This window comes from Hyla sarda, chromosome 2 (assembly GCF_029499605.1).
Source record: "Hyla sarda isolate aHylSar1 chromosome 2, aHylSar1.hap1, whole genome shotgun sequence".
In the NCBI taxonomy this organism is placed as follows: Eukaryota; Metazoa; Chordata; class Amphibia; order Anura; family Hylidae; genus Hyla; species Hyla sarda.
Genome location: NC_079190.1, coordinates 122,572,653 through 122,598,147, shown reverse-complemented (window position 1 = coordinate 122,598,147; position 25,495 = coordinate 122,572,653). Strand labels below are relative to the sequence as shown.

At 40.6% G+C, this 25,495-nt stretch overlaps 1 protein-coding gene across 4 annotated transcripts in view; it reads left to right on the top strand.

Moving 5' to 3' along the window:
* Nucleotides 1-24,670, top strand: part of DNAJC15 (DnaJ heat shock protein family (Hsp40) member C15) — a 42,400-nt gene extending 17,730 nt beyond the window's left edge. The window contains exons 2-8 of one of the 4 annotated variants that reach the window (XM_056555438.1): nt 7,933-7,984; nt 8,963-9,036; nt 9,186-9,262; nt 11,873-11,943; nt 21,864-21,883; nt 21,953-22,018; nt 24,045-24,670. In XM_056555438.1, the coding sequence (XP_056411413.1) occupies nt 7,933-7,984; nt 8,963-9,036; nt 9,186-9,262; nt 11,873-11,943; nt 21,864-21,883; nt 21,953-22,018; nt 24,045-24,062 (378 nt within the window). In that variant the 3' untranslated portion in view covers nt 24,063-24,670. Of the gene's footprint in view, nt 1-7,932; nt 7,985-8,962; nt 9,037-9,185; nt 9,263-11,872; nt 11,944-20,622; nt 20,769-21,863; nt 21,884-21,952; nt 22,019-24,044 lie in introns of all 4 variants that reach the window. The other 3 variants (XR_008888492.1, XM_056555440.1, XM_056555439.1) reach the window with 3 other exon arrangements.
* The last annotated feature ends 825 nt before the right edge of the window (nt 24,671-25,495 follow it).

The window sequence follows — 25,495 nt, the reverse complement described above, 5'->3', positions numbered from 1 at the left end:
CGCTTATACGGAAAAATAAAAAAGTTAGAGGTCATCAAAATAAAGGGATTATAAACGTACTAATTTGGTTAAAAAGTTTGTGATTTTTTTTTTAAGCGCAACAATAATAGAAAAGTATGTAATAATGGGTATAATTTTAATCGTATTGACCCACAGAATAAAGAACACACGTCATTTTTACCGTAAATTGTACGGCGTGAAAACAAAACCTTCCAAAATTAGCAAAATTGCGTTTTTCTTTTTTATTTCCCCACAAAAATAGTGTTTTTTGGTTGCATTTTATGATATAATGAGTTATGTCATTACAAAGGACAACTGGTCGTGCAAAAAACAAGCCCTCATACTAGTCTGTGGATGAAAATATAAAAGAGTTATGATTTTTAGAAGGAGAGGAGGAAAAAATGAAAACGTAAAAATTAAATTGTCTGAGTCCTTAAAGGGTTAACCTCTGTTGTATGTAAATTGTTAGAGGGTTTTCTAAGAGATGCTATTTTGGAATATCTTGATAAAAATAAATTTAACTAACCTGATCAGCTTCTATGAGGAGGTGAGCTCCAGAGTGGACCAGGGGGAATCTCTGGATGTCGTATATCTGGATTTTTCCAAAGCATTTGATACGGTGCCACATAAAAGGTTGGTGCATAAAATGAGAAGGATCGGGCTGGGGGACAATGTGTGTAAGTGGGTAAGTAACTGGCTCAGTGATCGGAAACAGAGGGTGGTTATTAATGGTACTTATTCTGATTGGGTGACTGTTACTAGTGGGGTACCACAGGGGTCCGTCTTGGGTCCTGTTCTAATATATTTATTAATGACCTTGTAGAGGGGTTGAATAGTAAAGTAACAGTCTTTGCAGATGATACTAAACTCTGTAAAGCGGTAAACACAATTGAGGACAGTGCACTGTTACAACTGGATCTGGATAGGGTAGAGGTTTGGGCTGGGAAGTGGCAAATGAGGTTCAACACTGATAAATGTAAGGTATTGCACATGGGGAGGAAAAATCCGGGCTGGTATTATGTATTAAATGGGAGAACACTTGGGATGACTGACATAGAAAAGGACTTAGGAGTCTTAGTTAACAGTAAATTTAGCTATAGTGACCAGTGTCGGGCAGCTGCTGCCATGGCTAATAAAATCATGGGGTGCATCAATAGGGGCATTGATGCCCACGACAAGGAAATAATTCTACGGCTGTACAAATCACTAGTCAGACCACACATGGAATACTGTGTACAGTACTGGGCACCAGTGTACAAGAAAGATATAGTGGAGCTGGAGAGGGTTCAAAGACAGGCAACCAGGGTAATACGGGGAATGCGAGGACTACAGTACACATAAAGATTATCAGAATTAGGGTTATTTAGTTTAGAAAAAATAAGGCTTAGGGGCGGCATAATAACTATGTATAAATATATCAGGGGACAGTACAGAGACCCATGATCTATTTAAACCCAGGACTGTATCTATAATAAGGGGGCATCCTCTACGTTTAGAGGAAAGAAGGTTTCTACACCAGCACAGACAGGGGTTCTTTACTGTAAGAGCAGTGAGACTGTGGAATTCTCTCCCGGAGGAGGTTGTCACTCTGTAAAAGAGTTCAAAACGGGTCTGGATGCATTTTTGGAGAGTAATAACATTGCTGGTTATGTATACTAGATTTATAGGGACAGAACATTGATCCAGGGATTTATTCATATTTAGAGTCGGGAAGGAATTTTTACCTCTAGTATGAGAGTTTTTTGCCTTCCTCTGGATCAACTCAGTAGGGATATGGGTTGAACTTGATGGACTTGGTCATTTTTCAACCTCATGAACTATGTTACTAGTATTGGGAGAATGTCGTATGGTCAGATGAAACCAAAGTAGAACTTTTTGGTAAAAGCTCAACTCGTCGTGTTTGGTGCAGAAAGAATGCTGAGTTGCATCAAAAGAACACCATACCTACTGTGAAGCATGGGGGGGACATCATGCTTTGGGGCTGGTTTTCAGCAAAGGGACAAGACGAAAAGAATGAATGGGGCCATGTATCGTGAGATTTTGAGTGAAAACCTCCTTCCATCAGCAAGGGCATTGAAGATGAAATGTGGCTGGGTCTTTCAGCATGACGATGATCCCAAACACACCGCTCGGACAACGAAGGAGTGGCTTCGTAAGAAGCATTTCAAGGTCCTGGAGTGGCCTAGCCAATCTCCAGATCTCAACCCCATAGAAAACCTTTGGAGGGAGTTGAAAATCCGTGTTGCCCAGCGACAGCCCCAAAACATCACTGCTCTAGAGGAGATGTGCATGGAGAAATGGGCCAAAATACCAGCAACAGTGTGAAAACCTTGTGAAGACTTACAGAAAACCTCTGTCATTGCCAACAAAGGGTATATAACAAAGTATTGAGATTAACTTTTGTTATTGACCAAATAATTATTTTCCACCATAATTTGCAAATAAATGCTTTAAAAATCAGACAATGTGATTTTATGGATTTTTTTTTTCATTATGTCTCTCAAAGTTGAGGTTTGCAGAAACAGAGAACAGACAGAAGCTGCACTCACCAAGAAGGTCTTTATTGCATTCCGGTCATGCTGACGTTGACAACAGGCGAGGGAGGTAGGTGGAGGACGGGTCCCCGTCCTCCACCTACCCCCCCCCCACCCCTGTTGTCACCGTCAGCATGACCGGAATGCAATAAAGACTTTCTTGGTGAGTGCGGCTTCTGTCTGTTCTCTGTTCTTGCATTGTGCTATCTTTTTGGCTATGCACTTCCGCTATAGGCTTTACGTGGAGTCCCGTCCTGTGTGTCGCTACATGTTACATCAGCTGCCTAGTTTCGTATGTGCCGGCGCTTTACCCCTTTTCCTGCCCATAGTTGAGGTATACCTATGATGAAAATTACAGGCCTCTCTGAACTTACACAATTGGTGGCTGACTAAATAGTTTTTTTTACCCCACTGTAGTAGTAGCAAACCGAAACATTCTTTATACATTTTCTATTTTGCTAAGTGTTTGAAAACTGTGACTGTGTGAATAAACCCAGAAGAATGAAACTCAACTAAGCTTCAAAAATGTTTTTGTTCTATGTATTTGTTTATTTTCTGTTGATGGTTTTTACTGGAACTGTCAGACTGCTTGGTTCCATGTGAATAAAGCTTGAGGAACATCATCTGAAACGGACATTTATAAGAATTTTTCTAAAGGTCAGCTCTGTCTTGGTAAACATTCACCATATAACTTATGTAAGTTGAAGGCCACTTAAGTTACTAAGAACAGCCCTTCCCCTTCTTTTTAGGAAATGGCATGCAAAGAAAACCTGTGGTGCTTCTCGACCTTGTAATTTAGTGGTGCAACTCAGCCATCCTAGTCCTTTCTATCTAAGAAGAATTAACTTACAAGAGGTTAAAAATCCTATTAATGTTTAACCCCTTAACGACACAGGACGTAAATGTACATCCTGATGCCCTGGTACTTAAAGCACCAGGACATACATTTACATCCTGTACATGACGCAAGCTCCGGAGCGGTGCTTGCATTACGCACGGCAGTTCTCAGCTGCTATCAGCAGCCAGGGACCCACCGGTAATGGGCGGACATCAGCGATCCGGCTGATGGCCGCCATTAAACCCTTAGATACCGTGATCAATACAGATCACGGCATCTGCAGCAATGCGGGCGTTAAAATGGATGATCAGATCGGCCACGGGGATCCGATCATCCAGCATGGCGGACAGAGGTCCGCCTCCAGCTGTCTCCAGGGGTCTTCTGCTCTGGTCCGAGATCGAGCAGACCAGAGCAGAAGATCTCCGATAACCCTGATCAGTGTTATGCATATGCACTGAACATTATTGGCAAACAATTGATTGTTATAAATAGTCCCCTATGGAGAAAAAAAGTTTTTAAAAAAAATAACAAAAAATTTGAAAAATCCCCAAATAAAAATGTAAATCATCCCTATTTCCAATTTTACCTCCATAAAGTGTAAAAAATAAAATGTAATAAATATATCTGAAATCGCCGTATGCGTAAATATCCAAGCTATCAAAATATAATGTTAATGATCCCGTACGGTGAATGGTGTAAACGGGGGAGGGGGGGGCGGGGGGAGTCCAAAATTGCTTCCTTTTTTGTGGCATCACATTCCAAAAAAAAGTGATTTAAAAGTTACATATACGCATGTGTGGTACAGATAACATGATAACAAATTATCCCTCATACCGCTGCGTATACGAAAAAATTTGAAAGTTATAGGTCGTCAAAATAGAGGGATTTTAAGCAAACTAATTTGGTTAAAAAGTTTTTTTTTTTTTTTTTTTAAGCTGTACAATAATAGAAAAGTATGTAGTCATGGGTATCGTTTTAATCATATTGTCCAACAGAATAAAGAAAACGTCATTTTTTTTTCCGTAGAGTGTGAAAACGAAACTTGCAAAATTTGCTAAATTGCGGTTTTCTTTTTCAATTTCCCCACACAAATATTTTTTTGATTGCACCATACATTTTATGTTAAAATGAGTGATGCCATTACAAAGTACAACTGGTTGCGCAAAATACAAGCCCCCATATTGGTCTGGGGATGAAAATATAAGAGTTATGATTTTTAGAAGGCAAGGAGGAAAAAATTTAAATGCTAATATAAAATGGGCTGTGTCCTTTAAAGGATACTCCAGAATACAAAAATTGTCCCCCATACTGCCGGCAGTAAAAAAAATTAATAGATAAATACCTTCCTTTGCTCCCCTGGTGCCTCCGGTAACCCACTCCGGTCTCCGCCGCAATCCTCTTCCTGGTTGCCGGTGGTCGGCGAGTCATACTGCACTCAGTCATTCACCAGTCACATCGAAGTCCCGACTCGGCCGGCGATAAGCTGAGTGGCAGTGTGACATTTTCGGGCCCCAGCAGCAGGTGCTGGTGTAGTGAAGAATTTTGTGTCTTGAAGCGTTCTCACACTGCCGCTCAGCCTATCGCCAGCCAAGTCGGGACTTCGCTGCGGCCTGTGATTGGCTGAGTGCAGTATGACTCGCCGACCACCGGCAACCAGGAAGAGGATCGCAGCGGAGACCGGAGTGGGTTACCGGGGGAGCAAAGGAAGGTATGTATCTATTTAATTTTTTTTACTGCCGGCAGTATGGAAGATCATTTTTGTATTCTGGAGTTCACTAGAGATGAGCGAACTTACAGTAAATTCGATTCGTCACGAACTTCTCGGCTCGGCAGTTGATGACTTATCCTGCGTAAATTAGTTCAGCCTTCAGGTGCTCCGGTGGGCTGGAAAAGGTGGATACATTCCTAGGAAAGAGTCTCCTAGGACTGTATCCACCTTTTCCAGCCCACGGGAGCACCTTAAAGCTGAACTGGAAAGGAAAAGTCATCAACTGCCGAGCCGAGAAGTTTGTGACGAATCTAATTTACTTTAAGTTCGCTCATCTCTAGAGTTCACCTTTAATGGGTTAAAAGTTTTTTCTATGTTGACCATTTTCTTTGTTGTCTGGGGCCATTGCTGTTCGATGCCAAGTACAATGTTTTCTGCAGCCCTATTTTCAGTGTCAGAAATTCCCAAATCTAATTGGCTCCAATTGTAAGCCAGTCAGATCAACCATGATTCATAGGGATACATTTGAATACAGACCGATATCTGTCTGACACTAAAAGAAGAGACCTTCTTGCAAACTGCCCATCTGTCCACTATAAAAAACAAAAACAAAACACTGGCAGTATAAAAGTTACCTATGTCATCTGCTACAAGAAAAATCCCATTAATCTCATATAAAAATTAAAGGGATACTCCGCCCCTAGACATCTTATCCCCTATCCAAAGGATAGGGGATACGATGTCTGATCCCGGGGGTCCCGCCACTTGGAACCCCTGCGATCTCTCCTGCAGCACCCCTTGTCATCTGGTGCATGGAGCGAAGTTCGCTCTCTGCCTGATAACTGGCGATGCAGGGGACGGATGTTGTGACACGCCCCCTCCCATAGACTTGCATCGCCAGTCATCAGGCATGGAGTGAAGTTCGCTCCGTGCACCAGATGTGAGGGACTGCTGCAGTAGAGATTGCGGGGGTTCCCAGCGGCAGGACCCTTGCGATCAGACATCTTATGCCCTATCATATGGATGGGGATATGATGTCTAGGGCCAGAGTACACCTTTAAGGAAGAGAATTGGAGCAAATGCTGTTGCAGCCAGAGCCCTTTATTTACTGGTGAATGTAACTATTTAGGAACATTTGCATAGACACTGTTTACCCCATTCTTTAGACGATTCCCTCCTACATTTTAGCAAGCTTGATTCTGCTGCGCCATAGCTGCATCCTGATAAGTGTGACTCCAGGCGTTCTACTTACCTAGTATAATGTTCTACTTGTGTAATGTTTTATTTATTTGGCTTTGTTCTCTTGGTGTTCCCATTCCTTTTTTAGGCAGTGTCTGTGATGAGTCAGCATATTATATTTTCAGTACATCAAAATAAAGTCAAAGCGCTTTGCTCACAGAATTTGAAATAAACTATAGAAGGCATAAAAGATAGCACATAAAAATACACAACAAACACCTCAGCAGAATGGAAGATGTCACTATTTGGGATTGGGACGTGAATCATTTCTGTTCGCTGGAGAAACTTGACAGTCTTCATAACAATTCCTGCTGGGGTTGAAGCAGATGGTTTCTGTCCTGCTCTTCCTCACTGCTAATGTGTAGTACATGTAACTAATACTCACCCAGAGAGATCCGAGGCTAGAAGAGAGGAAGTGATATGACAGGCTGATGCATATTAAGAAAATGCCTTTCAGAACTTTAAAGGAGTACTCCGGTGGAAAAAAAATAATTTTCAAATCAACTGGTGCGAGAAAGTTAAACAGATGTGTAAATTACTTCTATCAAAAAATCTTAATCCTTCCAGTACTTATCAGCTGTTGTATACTACAAAGGAAGTTGTATAGTTCTTTCCAGTCTGTCCACAGTGCTCTCTGTTGACACCTCTGTCCATGTCAGAACCAGTCCAGTGCAGGAGAGGTTTTGATATGTGGATTTGCTCCTACTCTGGACAGTTCCTGACACAGAGGTGTCAGCAGAAGCACTGTAGTCAGACAGAAAAGAACAACTTAACGTCTTCTGAAGTTGACAGCAGCTGATAAGTACTGGAAAAAGTAAGATTTTTTTTAATAGAAATAATTTACAAATCTGTTTAACTTTCTGGAGCCAGTTGATTTTTTTTATTTTCCCCACCAGAGTACCCCTTTAAATTCGCATAGATCGGATCTCTATTTTTACTATTTAACTTAATATCTGATCTGCGGAATTATTTAGTCCACAGTAAACATTGGTTTAAATGAAGCAGCCTCTTTCCTCCCTTGACAGTGTGAACAGACAGTCTAAAAATGCTCAAAATTTATCTTTGTGGCTCAGGCTGTTTGATAAATTTGACACATCTTACATGGGGAAGTTATCAGCTGACCATGTCGATATAGGAATTGTGTGGCCAACAAATGATGGAAGTAATTGTTCACGCTGCCCTTTCCGAACAGTATCCGAGCTAAGTCATAGGCACATTAAATGTTCGCCCATCTACTTGTTTGGCATTGGGCAGGATTATGTGGGTCTAATATTGACCATACATTGTCTATGTCTTACTTTAGAATGTTGGCCACAATTCTGGCCATACCTAATTTCCCCCTAAGACACACACCTTTTTGAAGTGAGGTGCAAACTTGTCTAAAACTTGTGCAAATGACGGCCTCTCCAACAACCGTATTCACAGGTTGGAAACCACTGACCTACAGAATGTGCATTTTTATGCCTAGTGCATAACTATAATAGTGGGGAAAGGAGGTGGTGTCTCACAAACTGTACTGTATATCTAGATTAGTTACGTAGGGGGGTATGTTGCTTTTACATATTCGTACATGTATCCATATATGGTGCTTTGTTTTTATTCTTTTACCGTAGGGTGGAACAATGATTGCAGTGGGACTTGGAGTTGCAGCAGCAGCTTTTGCAGGTATGTGTTTTTTTTGTTTTTTTTTCTAGGCTAGATGTAGTGTTTTTCAGCACTTTGGGTTTTTTAAAGGGGAACTCTGCCCCTAGACATCCTATCCCATATCCAAAGGATAGGGAATAAGATGTCTGATCGCGGGGGCGAATGGAGGGGGCATGACGGGCGACCACAGCGTTCATGCCCCCTTTATTCATGTCTATGGGAGGAGGTGTGATGGCTTTGTACTAGCCGTCACACCACCACCACCACCCCCATAGACATGAATGCAGGGGTTGTAACGTGACATCACAAACACGGAAGCTCCAAGTTTGTGTTCAAAACACTGCTGTGTCTTCCCCAAGATCCCGGGGGTGGGGTCCCGTCGACCGGTACCCCCTCATCCACCCCGCCCCGCAATCTCCGGGCCTGCACCACAGCGTTTTGAACATGGAAGCTTGGAGCTTCCGTGTTTGTGACATCATGCCACGCCCCCTCCATTCATTTCTATGGTGGGGGGGGGGGGGTGATGTTGACTGCCAAAGGCCTTTCTGTGAGATCGAAACGCGTCACCTGTACCTGAGTCTGCATTATGTCTTGTGTGGCTCTTAAATAAACTCATCACCGTTCCCGAGTTCTGCACTGGACATTCCTGTTTCTTTTTGTACTGTATTTCTAAAATGTAAACTAAATTATATAAAACTAGTGGTAACTTTTTTTCTAAATTCTTAGTTACTTTTTCTCCATCTTGTTGCAAATATTTTTATTTTATTTCCACAAGACTCAATATGCATTTATGTTAAAGTCCCTGAGGGAATAAATGTGAGACTTAAATTGCTTGATGGAAGACTGCAAATAGCTAGAATTTAGTTAGTGCTATTACCTGCGATCAACAAACAAAATAGCAGATCTGTCACATCTATTCAGATTGTCATTATAGGGTTTAAATTATTTTCAGTAAGCAAATTGCTGTGTAGAATCTGTAAATTGTATGCATTTTTATAGGTCGCTTCGCTTTCCAGCTGTGGAAGCCTTTGGGTCAAGTTATTGTGGAAAACGCCAAAAAAATCTCTACTCCAGTAAGTGTGAATTGACTTCTTCTGTAAGTAAGGCTAGCTTCGTGATTGTTCAGTGTAATTGTCAGCTTCAACTTCTGGTCACATCCAAAAGTGTGATATTGGAATATTGCTGTTATTTCTGCAATATTACGTGTTTTCTGTTTCTGCAGAGCCTTTCTTATTATTACAAAGGAGGATTCGAGCAGAAAATGAGTAGGCGAGAAGCGAGTCTTGTTTTAGGTGTCAGGTGAGTGTTCTGGACTTTGTAATAAAAGAAAATAAAGTAAATGTTTATAGGGCCACCAGGGTATAGAATGACACTGGACAAGATGGCTGCCATAGTTGCTGAAGAAAAGCAGAACAATTTGGTAGAGCACTTAAGATTCCAGTAGCTCAAGGAAAAAAACTGTCAGTTTTGTTCCTTTGAAATATAAATATGTATGGAAGTATAAATGGGATTTTTCCACAATTTTTGTTTTTGTAATATAAATGGTCTTTTCTCAGAATAGGCTATCCATATATGGTCAGTGGGGTATTGTAGTGCCAGAAACACAGTGAAAGAAGCTGGAAGCAGACAGGTATAATGCATTGTGTAAGAACTGTGATGGGTCACTGCAGCTCTGCTCCCTTTAAACTGCACAATATACAGATCTTTACACTTCTGCCTCTGTGCACTGTGTGTTGCCAGTGCCGCAACTCTGGTGATTGACAGGAGGGCAAGATGTCGGCCCCCCACCAATTAGATATTAATAAAGAAAGACCATCAATACAAAAAGTCCTGTGAAACCCCTTAAAATGTCAATAGATGGGTAATACACTCTGATTTTTATTATTTCTAATTCATAAATACAACCAGTTAATTTTTACTGCAGCCAAAAATCTCCCAAGTCCTCATGTTTTCCAAGAAACACTTAGTCTGAAAAGGGATGTATTGTATTTTTTATTAATTTTACATAGCGTGTGGAGCCCATACAGGCATAAAAGACCGTTAGGAAACATTGCGACTGTATAGTTATGTAGTGATGAACAGATTGAGTCTTCACATATTGCGGTTAATCTATGTCAGCTTTCACCTGATTGCTGGGAGTGATACAGTACAGCACTCGAGATGTAACATTTCTAGAAATTTTGAAGCCATCGAAAAAACAATTTACCAGTCAGCCAGAACCATATCTGTGATGGGGGAGAACCATATCTGTGATGGGGGAGAACCATATCTGTGATGGGGGAGAACCATATCTGTGATGGGGGAGAACCATATCTGTGATGGGGGAGAACCATATCTGTGATGGGGGAGAACCATATCTGTGATGGGGGAGAACCATATCTGTGATGGGGGAAAACCATATCTGTGATGGGGGGGGGGAACCATATCTGGGATGGGGGCGGGAACCATATCTGGAATGGGGGGGGGGGGGAGAACCATATCTGCAATGGGGGAGAACATAAACTCTGGGGGAGAACACATAATCTCTTGTGGGGGGGGGGGGGACAGAACATAATCTCTCATGGGGAGAACATCAGCTCTCATGGGGGAGATCTGAGAGGCCGATCTGAGAGGACAGAACAATCAACCAGTCAAATCCTGTAATACCAACAAGATGGAGCCCAGCCACAACCAAACTAAACTGAAGAATTTCCCTGCAGCGCCCCTAGAGGCAGAAATGCATATTGCTCTTTTAAAAATTGTATTTCAGAATTTTCTTGTTTTCACCTGAAACTGGAAAACTTACAAAGATTCTCAGATGTCTTTCATGAATGTTTAAATGTTATATAGTTTGAATACCATGTTATAAACCTATTATTTATCATTGGAAAAGAAAATATTCCAAACTTTTTTTTTTTTTTTTCAATTTTTCCAGAAAAAAATAGGCTTTGAAAAAAATAGCTGTTTCCATTCCAAATTTTTCATTTTTTTCCCCCCCATTTTGTTTAGTTTTTTTCAGGCCCTCCTTTTTCTGTACAGCGCTCAAGATCAGTTAATTAACCACATCTGCTTTTACCATGGAAAGTCTGAATGCTGTCTCTTAACTATGCATTGACACACAGTGTAGCACCATGTAAAGATCAACCTGCAAAGTTATAAACTGATCAAAAATAAGTTTCATTTGACCTATGACTTAAAAGTGTGACTTACTTTAAATGTTTGGTAAAATCTTGTTATTCGTAGCTATGAACCAAAAGGTTCAGAATGTTGTGAAGGTATCCGGGGCTTTACATTGTAGGTTGCATCATGCTTTTTATTAAAGGTTTGAATAAAGTCAGGTTTTGCTAGGAGGTGCTGGATCGAATCCTGTTTATTTTTGGATGGTTTACAAGACAGCCCAACAAGGAATTTGTGCACTGTGAATGTAATGTAGAACACAATGTGATGTTCTAAGACTTTATGTGCAGACCAGCCGAATGTTTAGAGGCGTTGGGTGTTCCACAAGGGGTTAATTATATGATGATTATTTGGTAAGTAAGCTAAAATAAGCCATTATGTATTCAATTCATGAATGGTTATAACAGGTCCAGTTTGCATCATTAACTTTGTCAAAATGTAATGCATATGTCCTAATGAGTCTGAGTGGATAAGCCAGCAATTTGTCCTTCATACTCAGAGTTGCAAATATCCCCTTCTTTCATCTGGACAGAATAGCATTAAATGAATCGCTAGAAGAACAATTACTGAGTCAACTAATGAATAGTTCAGAGCCGACGCATTTCTTAATAGATTTGTATTTAAGTAACTTGTGCAGTTCTAGATCTCCCCCACAAGATGGCAAAAGTCCTGCTTCATTTGGAATACAGGGCTGTAAAATGTAATTTACACTGAGTAGTTGATGCATTTTAAAGTAAAACTTTACTTTTACAGTCCATCTGCTAGCAAATCCAAGATCCGGATGGCACATCGGAAAATCATGATTTTAAATCATCCAGATAAAGGTAAAATAACTTTTTTTTTTTTTTTTTTAAATAGTATTCAGCAATAAAACAGCCTGAAAGTATTGACTATTTAATATAGTCAACATTGTGCTATTTGTATCTTTATATTATATATTTGTATCCATTGGCTTCTCACCCTCATATCGGAATAGACCTTAAATCAATATTCTGGCACCTAAAAATGTACCCCCTGCAATCTCCAGAATGCAGCCCATCTGCAGGGACTGGTCGGTCTGCACGCGCTTAATGCATTGTCCGTGGAAGCAACGGAGATACCTGATACCGCTTAAACATATAATATAATGTTTTTTTGTGGGTACTTAGGCATGTAAACAAGCGGTTTGGGATACAAAAAGCATGCCAATTTCTGCATCCAAAACAGTAAGGTGTCACTGCTCTAAACCTTGCTCCCATTGACTTTAATAGGAGCAGGAGAAACACAACATTGTCACTTCTCTTCAGTGCAGTTCAGCGCTGAAGCTCTCATTGCTTCCGGGCTCTAAAAGCATTGTATGTGTATACATGTACATTTTTTTATGGTGAAGAGTTCTCGGGTCAGAAATTTAATCTTCCATCTTCATGTCTTCTAGATTGTTTTTGTCTCCTTTTTTTAATTTATTTTTTTTATTTTTTATAGGGACCCGTTTTGTAATGTTTACAATGTCAGATTGAACACTAGCTATTTTATTGGTTCACTTTTTAACATTACCATAAAACAAGTCATACTGCATGATTCTGTAGTTGAAGGGAATCTGTCACATTGAAAATGCTGTCCAGTCTGCAGGCATAATGCTATAGAGCAGGAGAAGCTGAGCAGATTGATATATATTTTGATGGAAGAAGTTATAGGTTAGCTTGTCATTTATTTATGGAAATCTCTACTTGTTCTGAGCTAAGCAGTCATGTGGGCCCTACATAGGGATTAATTATCAGTGTATATGTGTATAGAGAGAAAGCTATCAATCACAATCAAGTAGGATCCCCTCAAGAATGAGCTGAGATTTTTATGATAAAATTACTAATGATCCTGAAACTTTTCCCACAAAACATAATATGAATGGTCTCGGCTCCTCCTGCTGTATAACCTGACTCCAAAGGGATTAGACTGCATTTTCAACTTGATTGGTTTGCTTTAAGACAAAGCTATGGTACCAACATAGCTTCCATAAAAATGAAACCATGCAGTTATGGTGTGACTTTCATTGTTCCAGTAGAAATATGTGTAGAAGCAATAAAGTCATAGCTACTGACTTACTGCTTCACCATCATCACGTGAGCACATCCCATATAGCTTAAGATTGCTCTATAGTTGTGACTATTCTTATTCCATCCGTTTTCACCAGTGCTGAAAGGGGTACTCCGCCCCTAGACATATTATCCCCTATCCAAAGGATAAGGGGATAACATGTCTGATCACGGGGCTCCCACTGCTGGGGACCCCGGTGATCTCCCTACCTCACCCGGCATTAGTTTAGAGCGTCGTGTGCAGCGCCAGAGGCTTGTGACTTCATGGTCACGGCCATGCCCCCTCAATGCAAGTCTATGGTACAGAGTCATCCGGCACAGAGTGAAGTTCGTTCTGTGCACCAGATGTCTGGGGTGCCGCAGCACCCCTAGACATCTTATCCCCCTATCTTATCCCCTCTGGATAGGGGATACGATGTCTAGGGGCGGAGTACCCCTTTAACGTCAGCTATATTGCACATTCTGTCTCTGTTTGCAGTGAACCTGCTCGGTTTTGATTCCCATCTCACACAAAGTTAGTTGTCCAGGTCTGCTCATGTCTACATTATTGTAAACCAGGCTGTGCTTAATCATTTATAACCGTGGATGCTAAAAGTAGGTAAAAAGTCTGCTCGATCACTTGCATTTTGGTAATACACAAGAAATAAAAGCTCTTCTGAGTAAGATTGCCTTCTGTAAACTTGCAATAAAATATTAATGCCATTCAGAGTTTGGAAATTACAGGCTGCAGAACCGGAGCACAAATGCTGTAACTAGCCAGGTTTTGAATGTAAATGATTTATTTTACAGAAAGACTATTATTATAACTTCTAAGTAGACCGCATCTGCTGGAGAAAAGCACACCCATATGCTCATTCCTGCCTCAGCTTAAAAATAGCAGATGGTAAAACATTACGCTGTATTTCAAAAGTCAAACAGGAAACTATTTTTTGCTTTCCTTGTAGTAAGATTTATACCAGTCTCCACATTTGATAACACTGTGCTGACATTTACCCATCCTATCAAATATAACCTGTTAACTTTGCGATTTCCAGGATTGGGTGAATGCGATGTCACTAACAGAGTGGTCTAATTCTGTTCCGACTGTGCATATAATAAAGCCATTTCCATATGCACATTTATTAAAAAGCTCTTTGTAATAACATACAGAATCAAGTATCTGTCTGGTCTATTGGCCTTGAACTGAATACTTGGCATTAAAGCTCCTGGCCTGCATTGTAATATCTGTGCGTATACATAAGAAGCAGCAAGGGAATACTCTTTTATATGATGGCAGCTTTACCCATGTGGATAAAACCGTGACTGTTATAAAGCCTTTAATGGACCAAATGTAGTTAAATAGCATCAGTCAATTTCCTGAAGTATTCTCAAAAACACAGCAGAAGGCTGGAACTCCACTGAGGTTGTTGCCCTGCGATTTTTGTGGCATAAAAATGCCAGAAAAACTGTCACAGTTTTTCCCTGCGTTTTGGCGTTTTTTCTGGCGTTTTTACCTTTGTGTGGAATTTGCCGTTTTTGGCCCCTTTTGCTTTTTTTTTTTTTTTTTTACAAAATAGTTGGGTACCAAAAAAAAAAAAAAAAAAAGTATGCAGTAGGGATTTAAAATGTATTTAACTGAATGTTTATTTTTTATAACAAAATTTTAATACATTTTTTTTATAAAGTGTGTGTAACTTTTTTTTTTCTCTTTTTTTTCACATTTTTTATGTAGTACTACTACTCCCAGCATGAAACAAGACTGTTCCATGATAGGAGTAGTAGTACCTGTACTATAGACATATCACCACGGGTGTCAGTCTGACACCCAATGCGATCGTCCATAAAATAGCAGTGATGTGGCTCTATACAGCGCTCACATCTCTGCTCTATTCACATCACTGGCCATTCATATTTTCCGCCCAGAGCTGTGATTGGCCGGATGGTTGCAGCCAATCACAGCTCTGAGGAAAATATCAATGAATGAGCGGCCGGCCTGGAGTATAGTGCAGAGCAGGGATGCGAGCGCTTTATACAGTCGCTCCATCTCTGCTATAGACAGGACGATCACATCGGGTGTCAGTAGTGTTACCGGCTGTGATGTGTCCTTTAGCAGGCACTACTACTCCCAGCATGGAGCACACTCTGCTCCATGCTGGGACCTGTAGTACCTGCATTAATAGACAGATCGCAGCGAGTGTAACTTCTGACACCCGCTGTGATCTGTCTATTAATGCAGGTACTACAGCTCCCAGCATGGAGCAGAGTGTACTCCATGTGGGGAGTAGTAGTACTTGTAGTTAAAGGGGTATTCCAGGCAAAACCTTTTTTATATATATATATATATATATATATATATCAACTGGCTCAGAAAAGTTAAACAGATTTGTAAATTACTTATATTAAAAAATCTTAATCCTTTCAATAGTTATTAGCTTCTGAAGTTTTCTGTCTAACTGCTCAATGATAATGTCACGTCCCGGGACGTGAGTCATCAGAAAGCAGTTAGACAGAAAAAAACAACTCAACTTCAGAAGCTAATAACTATTGCAAGGATTAAGATTTTGTAATCGAAGTAATTTACAAATCTGTTTAACTTTCCAGAGCCAGTTGATATATAAAAAAAGTTTTGGCCTGGAATACCCCTTTAAGGAAAGATCACTGCGGGTATCACTACTGACACCCGCTGTGATGCTCCTGTATAATGTATGGATGCAGCGGCCGGCGCTCTCCTATGGTCCCCTGCACGCCGTATATATACACATTCTGATTTCTCTCAGAGAGCTGTGATTGGCTGGAACCATCTGACCAATCACAGCTCTCTGTGGGAAATATGAATATGTGTATATATACGTCAGTGCAGGGGACCAGAGAAGAGCGGCTGCCGCATCTATACATTGTACAGGAGGATCGCAACAGGCGATCTGTCAATAAGTACAGGTAACTACTACTCCCATCATGGAACAGTGTGTTCCATGCTGGGAGTAGTAGTACTACCTACATTTTTAGTGCTTTACTCGCTCACATAAATTGATCCCTGTTTAAAAATTAATAAACATTTCGTAATAAAAAAGATACATTTCGTTAGGTACAATTTTTTCCATCACTACTGTATCTTTTTTATATATTTTTTTTATGGTGCCCTAAGAAATTTTAATAAAAAAGGTATCCGTAATTTTTTTGGATTGCTAAAGTCCAAAAAATTATAAAAAAGGCCTTCAAAAACGCAAAATTTTAAACCAACATGGCGTTTTTCTTGGCGTTTTTGCTCTCCCATAGACTTCTATGGGATGAAAACGCCACGATTTCAGGGCAAAAAAATTTCAGGCCAAACTAGGTTTTGGCAGGTGTTTTGAAAATCCAGCCTCTGAGCCCGAAATTGCTGAAAAACGCCAAACTGAAAAACGCCAAGTGAATCTGGCATTTTGCAGTTTACCATTGACTTGCAGCTAACATCTGGATGCAGCGTTTTTTCACTGAAAAAATTTTGTGTGGGAAAATTTGTGTTTTTGACTGCGTTTTTGCAAAATAAAACCTCAGTGGAGTTCCATCCGAATAGGCATGTGAGTTCTGCGCAAATACGGGTTATGACGTCACGAGCTCCCTGCGCCGGCTCCAGAGTGTGGAATAGTTTGTTCCAAAAGCTGAGCAGAGGAGTACCCCTTTTAAGTCTTTCTTATGATGCATATGAGGATACACTTGGTGTTGTATTGCTGTTTTACCCTCTTTTTCTTGTGAATAAGAATAAATCTTGCACCATTGCAAACTGTCATCTTGTATTCTCAAAACAGATACTAGGAGTCTAAAGCATCTTGCTGGAAAACACTAGACATGAGCAGTGAGCAATTGACAATATGCTTTGCACTGATGGCTAAGGGCTCGTTCACTTTCGGTAAATGGAGCTCCGCCAGCTAGTCTGTTGGATAGATGGGAGTTGAGTGGAGAAAAATATAGTACATGTCCTATACTTTTTCTCGGCTCAACCTCGGTAAAATACCGAATCCCCGATGGACCCAATTCAACTCTAGTGATCTGTCGATCTGTCTGTTCTGTGCAAAAAAAAAAGCCGAACTGACCCCGAATGGGACAGAGCACAATGGCAATGTGAACTTAGCCTTACTTGTCACACTAAGATTTAAAGTTTTAAGTCTTATTACAACTGCTACTGTATTTATACTGTATTCATACTGCGTGTGACGTGTGTTTTGTATTTGTCTACCTTTGGCACAAGTACCACTGGCTTCAGTATTTTTATATTCATTCATTTTTATATAGTGAATGCGCTGTCTAGGTGATTTGTAGGTTCAGTTGCTTTCCTTTTTTGTTGTAGAGAATTCTGCAGTCCCCAGTGGATGTAAATACACTGCTCAAAAAAATCACAATGTCCATTTAGGAAGCAACACTGACAATCAATTTCACATGCTGTTGTGCAAATGGAACAGACAACAGGTGGAAATTATAGGCAATTAGCAAGGAGTGGTTCTGCAGGTGGTAACCACAGACCATATCTCAGTTCTTATGCTTCCTGGCTAATGTTTTGGTCACTTTTTTAAATGCTGCGGTGCTTTCACTCTAGTTGTAGCATGAGACGGAGTCTACAACTCACACAAGTGGCTCAGGTAGTGCAGCTCAGCCAGGATGGCATATCTATGTGAGCTGTGGCAAGAAGGTTTGCTGTGTCTGTCAGCATAGTGTCCAGAGCATGGAGGCACTACCAGGAGACAGGCCAGTACATCAGGAGACGTGGAGGAGGCTGTAGGAGGGCAACAACCCAGCAGCAGGACCGCTACCGCCGCCTTTGTGAAAGGAGGAGCACTGCCAGAGCCCTTTAAAATTACCTCCAGCAGGCTACAAATGTGCATGTGTGGTGTGATGAGGGTGGTATGAGGGCCCATGGTCCACAGGTGGGGTTTGCGCTTACAGCCTAACACCGTGCAGGATGTTTGGCATTTGCCAGAGAAAACAAAGATTGGCTGACTGAGACTAAGATAAGATCTTCAGACACCTTGTGAGACCATATGCTGGTGCGGTTGGCCCTGGGTTCCTCCTAATGCAAGACAATGCTAGACCTCATGTGGCTGGAGTGTGTGAGCAGTTCCTGCAAGAGGAAGGCATTGATGCTATGGACTGGCCCGCCCGTTCCCCAGACCTGAATCCAATTGAGCACAACTGGGACATCATGTCTCGCTCCATCCACAGACTGTCCAGGAGTTGGCGGATGCTTTGGTCCAGGCCTCGGAGGACATCCCTCAGGAGACCATCCGCCACCTCATCAGGAGCATGCCCAGGCATTGTAGAGAGGTCATACGGGCACATGGAGGCCACAAACACTACGGAGCCTCATTTTGACTTGTTTTGAGGACATTATATCAATGTTGGATCAGCCTGTAGTGTGGTTTTCAACTTTGATTTTGAGTGTGACTCCATATCCAGACCTCCATGGGTTGATACATTTTTTCCATTGATAATTTTTGTGTGATTTTGTTGTCAGCACATTCAACTATGTAAAGACAAAATTATTTCATGCGATTAGTTCATTCATTCAGATATAGGATGTGTTATCTTAGTGTTCCCTTTATTTTTTTGAGCAGTTTAGTAATATTTACAGTGTTAATATAATGTGTCCTTTGCAATGTTATAAAACCATTGCTGACACACATAGTCTTTATAAGCCATAGGAAACCTGACGGATTTATTTCATGGCTTGTTTGTTATTACTCATCTTATCCAATGGAATTTACAACCTAGTAACTTAATCAAGTTGGAAAAAGACATAAATCCATTCAGTAAAACCCATTATCCTGCAGTGTTGATCCATAGGAAGGAATTGCAACCCAAATGAGGCAAATTTTCCTAATCTAGGGGAAAAAATCCTCTTTGCCTCCAAATGTGACATTCACAATAAATCCCTGGATCTTCATCCTGTCTCCAATAATCTTGTGCACACAACTTGCAATAATATTCTGAGAATCAATGGTGACAATTTCCTTGGGCAGAGAGTTCCAAAGTCTCAATATTTTTATAGTAAATAATCCCGTTTGCTGATGATGTCAATATTCTCTAGCTGCTATGCATTACCTAAGGAAGGCAAATGTATCTGGTACAGATGCTTTCACCAAGACAATGATCAGCGTTGATGAGTGCTCCTCTACACCAAGACATTTATTATATACTCTGCTTAAATATAATGCGAGAATAATATCCCTAAATGTAGGCCCCCTTAGAATTTCAGGAGGCCCCTATAAATATTAGGGATCGACCGAATATCGGTTTGGCTGATATTATCGGCCGATATTTACGATTTTGGACATTATCGGTATCGGCAATTGCCTTGCCGATATGCCGATAAAGCCCCGCCTCCCCGGCAAGAGACCACTGCCGCCGCTGTCCCATTGCCTCCCCCATCCCCGGTTTTATAATTACCTGTTCCCGGGGTCCGCGCTACTTCTGGCTCCTGCGGCGTGCTGCGCTGCACAGAGCAATGACGAGTGACGTCCTCAACGTGACGTCACCGTCAATGCGCACAGTGACAGCTCAGGACGCCGCCAGAGCCAGAAGTAGCGCGGACCCCGAGCCCCGGGAACAGGTAATTATAAAACCGGGGATGGGGAGGCAATGGGGCAGCGGCAGTGGTGGTTATACTAGGGAGGATCCCAGGACAGGCAGGGGGAGAGAAGCGGGCGGCGGTCTCTGGCCCCGCAAAAGCCACTGCAGTTCATTGATTTAAAGCGCCCGCTTTAAATCATTGATCTGCAGCAGCTTCTGCGGGGCCTGGTGGGGGTGGAAATAGCCTATAACTTATACCAGAATATCGGTATATAAGTTATCGGCTATCGGCCTGAAAGGTCACAGATTATCGGTATCTGCCCTACAAAATCGATATCGGTCGATCCCTAATAAATATCTCATGGTTGTCTGCTCCTGCTGAATTTTGTAGACTCAGCCAACAATACTCTAATGTATATGGCTAGTTGAAGTCATGTAATGAGATATGTCAGGGAAGACGAGATGGTTGTTTTAGTCAGCCAGACACCAGTTATTTGTCTTTATGGCCTGCATTTGTTATAGGGTAATAAAACTGTGCTATAAAATCTTACAGCTTTATCAACTTAGTTTTAATCAATGCATTTTACTTAGTGAATGGAGAAACAATAGAGTCGTGGCCAAGTGCAGTTGATTATGGCTTTGGGGAAAGTGGAGTTTTTCTTCTAATAATTTTTGTGCGCCTGTTTTGTGTTTATTAAACAACTATCTGAAATGTGATTTGCCAGAAGAAACTATGCTTTTGATCAGTAAATACTGAGCATTAATGTCTTTTTACACTGTGCGGTTATTGGCTCAGCAGTCTTGTTCATTGGCCCTAAAAATTGTTAGTGAGCAGCACATCTATGTGTGTAAATGGGTATGTGCTGCCGACAATGATGGAGGTGAATGACAACCCAGCGTTTCTTTGTGCAGGTGTTCACTCACAATAATTGGGCCATGTAACGGCAACTTTTAGCGAAGACCATTCGACTTGTTCATAGCTGATCAGCGCTCATGTCTGGAAGCTGGTTGACTGTCTTAAAGCATCCTTATTTTCTTATTAAATAGTCTTCCGTATGGTAAGCATGCTTGTTCCCCAGGCTGGCAGCTGCTTCTAGTGCAAAGTCATGAAGCAGAGACTTTCTGCAATCGGTATAAGGGTATGTTCAAATGGTTGGAAGCTTCTTAAAACCCACCCACAAAAACTGGCTTTGTTTGATGTGTTTTTTTTAATGTGGCTTTTCAATGTTTTTTTTAAATTTTTAAATTTTTTTTTTTAAAGCTCCTATTGATTTCAATGTGAACTGCTCTAAAAAAAAAGAGAGAGATTTTTTTTGACCAGCACATGCTTTTTTGAGCATTCCCCGTTGAAGTCAAGAAGATCCGGAAATCGCATGCTTTGGGTCATTTAATCAGCATGTATTTTTACCCCCTGTAAATATCCCTATCTCTAATAGGAACTGAACAGGATACTGACAAAGTCCCTAATATAGTTAGTTACACTTGATTCCTGAAATATCTCCACATGGTACATATTTATTTTTTATGTTTAGTAGAACTCTGGGTTACATGGACATAATTCTCTGTATACATACAAAAATTAAAGAAACACAGTGTGGGATACATAGTGGTTACTTGATCAAACAATTATATTGCAATCAGTGTGATTAAACCTTGAACAAATTACATTCTCACCATTGTAGGTAGTGGATACAAACAAACTAGTGCATTGCTTGTAAATTATGTCATTATATCATCATATTATGTACATAAGGTGTCATCTTTATCTAACTGTAGGGGCCACTTGGTGTAGGATTTGATGAGTTTAAATTCCCAGGCTGGGTGGACCCACTGATATGGAGTAAGCTCTAGCCTGAAAGCTACTATAAGGGCCCCATTACACAGGGTGATTGTTGGCAATGTGCAGCTGAAAAATTCTGGAAGTAAAGGTCTGCACAAATGATCCAGTGATCATTCATGTTTTAAGCAATGAAATTGGGCCCTGACTGAGCTGTTCAATCATACCTAGATAGACATTATTTGTGCCTGAATAGGTGTGATTACAGCCCGAGGAGCCATGACTACTTAAGCACGTGCATGCCCAACTGACTACTTAAGCCTCATTTACATACTGCGTGTGACATTTATAAAAGTTGTTTTCTCCACATTTTTAGATGTACCAGCAGAAATCCAGGTATGGTAGGACATGTGATATTAACCTCTTATGTGTCACCACACATTATAAGGAAAAAATTAGTGACAGGTTCCCTTTAAGTCCATGAGAGTGAGAAAATGTATTGGCCTGCCTAGTCAACAGTTGAACTTGCAGGTAAACAGTTACATTAAATAGCAAAGCAGGGATTGCTGGAAGCATGTGCTACCAGCCAGTCAATAGCAAATGTTTCTTTTGGTATGTCATCAAGCCATGTAGAGCCTTTTATGCACAGTTCTGTATTACATTGTAAAGTAGTGAGTGCACAGCCTATATGACAGTGTTTAATGTTGTGTCACCTCAAAGTAACTCAAAACACAGCCATTAATGTCTAAACCTTGACAACAAAAATGAGTACACCCAAAGTGGAAATGTTTAAATTGGGCACAAATAGCCATTTTCCCTCCCCATTAGTATTGCAAGTTCTCAGGTGTGAATGGGAAACAGGTGTCTAAAATTTGATGTTACTGCTCTCTCACTCTCTAATACAGGTCACTTGAAGTTCAACATGGCACCTCATGGCAAAATTTGTTCTACAGATAGATTGCCAGGACCCTTAAACTGCAGCACCGTGGGCAAGACCATACAATGGTTTCACAAAAACGGTTCCACTCAGAACAGGCCTTGCCATGGTTGACCAAAGAAGTTAAGAGCATATAGCACCCAGTGGTTGTCTTTGGAAAATAGACGTAGGAGTGCTGCCAGCATTGCTACAGAGGTCAGCCTGTCAGTGCTCAAACCATACACTGCATCAAATTGTTCTGCATGGCTGTTGTCCCAAAAGGAAGCCTCTTTTAAAAATGAAGGACAATAAAGTCTGCAGTTTGCTGAAGACAAGCAGACTAAGGACATGGATTACTGGAGCCATGCCCTGTGGTCTGATGAGACCAAGGTAAACTTATGTCATTCAGATGGTGTCAATGTTGTGTGTGGGAGAAGTACAAAGACAAGTGTGTCTTGCCTACAGTCAAACTTGATGGGAAAGTGGGGAAGCGCAAGGTTTCCACCAGCTCTGTGATGTTGTCATGGAGAAGTGGAGAGGACTCTAGTGGCAACCTGTAAAACTCTAGTGAACTTTATGCCCAAGAGGGTTAAGACGCTGCTGGAAACTCAACTCAGTTTAGTTGCCAAGGTTTAGACATTAATGGTTGTGTGTTTTGAGGCGCACAACATTAAACACTGTTATACCAACTGTACACTCTTTTCTGTCATTTCTTCAGTGTTGTCGCATGGAAAGATACAATAAAATATTTACAAAAATGTGAGGGTTGTAATTACGTATTTGAGATACTGTACCTACAACTACTACCCACAAATTGCAAAACAACTATTAAATTCATTCTTTTATTGATTTATCATTATATGTAAACATAAATGACAAGAAACTCCCCCCTCACCCGATAAAAGTACATATAACTCTAATCAGGGAAAAGTTCTCTTTTTATGAAATGAAACTAATCTAAATCTAAAATTACCATGTTAACATTTATATTTCGATAGGTGCAGTATAATGACTCTGTACAAGTTGGGTGCTGGATTAAATAGATTTTTACTAGTGAAAACTATATTCAGGTATAAATCTGTGTACATACATACATAGGAGGTATTTATTAAATTTACACTACTTTTTACTTATGCCCAAAAAATAAAGGGGGGGGGGAGACTTTGTAGGGGGTGAAAATCTATGTCCGCTCATAGACGGCATAGATTTCAGTATCTTGCACCCTTAAATAAGCAAAAAATGCTCCATTAAGGGGTTTGCTGCCCTTGATACATTTGGTGCATCTCACAATTTGCATTAAGTCTGGAATATGAAAAAACAGTCTTGATTAATTTTCCCTATAAACTTACAAGGATATGTTTACCGTTTATTGCTGCTTCCTTTTTTTTTTCTTTTTAAAAATCCAACCGCTGTCTGTGTTTTTTGATTTAAAATTGCTTGTGGATATTATGTGCATGGATGCTCCGCTTAATTTATAAACAGCAGTTGTCTGTCCTGTCACTCTTAAAAGGAAGAAGCTTCAGAACCCCTACCACTACTCACAGCAAATCATATTTTTGGAAATTTAAATAACTAACTACATGCATTTCATCAATTTAATTGTCATTAAACCGATTACATCTTTTGTGTTTTTCATTGCAGGCGGATCACCTTATATAGCAATGAAAATAAATGAAGCAAAGGACTTACTGGAGTCTAGTGCAAAACAATGACATAAGAGAGATGAATAATTAATTTGTATTAAGCTCTTTGCTGCCAGGAAAGAGAGTGCGCCTGCCTGTGCCTGCATACCTGTTAGCAAAGAGTCATTTTCTAAATATGTTATTTATACAGTTCATAAACATGTTTATTTAATGAAGCAAACCATCCACCATTGTCCCTTTATTTTAATATAGCATCAAGAATATAAGTGCAATGGTAAAAGGGCAACCTGGCAACACACCAGTGACCTCAATGATTTTCACATTGTGTCGATGTATATTGCATTTGTATGTAGATGTTTCTCCAGAAGCTGAATGGTTTTCATCCTATTTTTGAGTATTTGCCTAGTCAAATAGACTTTGCTGTAACCTTGGCAAACTCACAAGAGCTGGAGCTGTAGAAACTTCATCACATTCTGTGCCTAGATCCCAGCTGTTCTTATAAGGGGCCATCAGCCGGCTTCACAATCATCTCTCTCTTTGGACCATCGTCTTTATACATTGGATGCAGAGCACGTCCATGTAATGTGGAAAAAAAATAAATATGTAATAAAATGTTGTAGTCGCTGCCAGCTTCTCCCTGCAATCAACGGCTACTGGCTGAATAGAATGGAAAAAATCACAAGCATCCGCCACATACAAATTCAACAGGAGGGGAGAGAAATCTATTTGTTTTATTTAAAAGGAACTGTAAGAGCTGGCAGTTATATAAAATGTAAATTGTATGTGTAGCACATTAGAAATGACATTTATGGGACTCATCAAGGACCCCATGAGCTTTAATAAGCTGTAGGTTCAAAAGATCAGTCTATGCGAGTGGGCAGAAAGACAATGCCTGGTTTCATTATGAATTTTTAGCCCTGGCTGTGAGCAGAGAGATGCATAATATTCAAGCACAAATTAAAGGGGTACTCCACTGGAAAACATTTTCTTTTAAATCAACTGGTGCCAGAAAGTTAAACATATTTGTAAATTATAGTAAACGATGTGGAAAATAGGCGATCCTGGTGTGGCGCTCACCCGTGCGGCAGAAATTAATATCGAAATCCTTTATTCAGGATTCCTGAATAAACTCCACCTACTTTTACCATCGGATTTTGATATTCATTTCTGCCACACGGGTGAGCGCTACACCAGGATCGCCTATTTTCCACATCGTTTACTCTACACAGACCGTCCTGCCAGACGGGAGGATCCAGGCAGCACACCACGACCACGGACCCACACCAGTTGGGCTCCTATAGCAGCTGTAGATGTTATGCTCTAAGCATAACACTACCAGATGAGCACATTTCTTCTTTGTGATTACCTTGCCTTGTTGGTTGGGAGTAACGGCACATAGACGGGCGCATTGTCCTTTTTTTGTTTTACATATTCCATAGATTTGTAAAT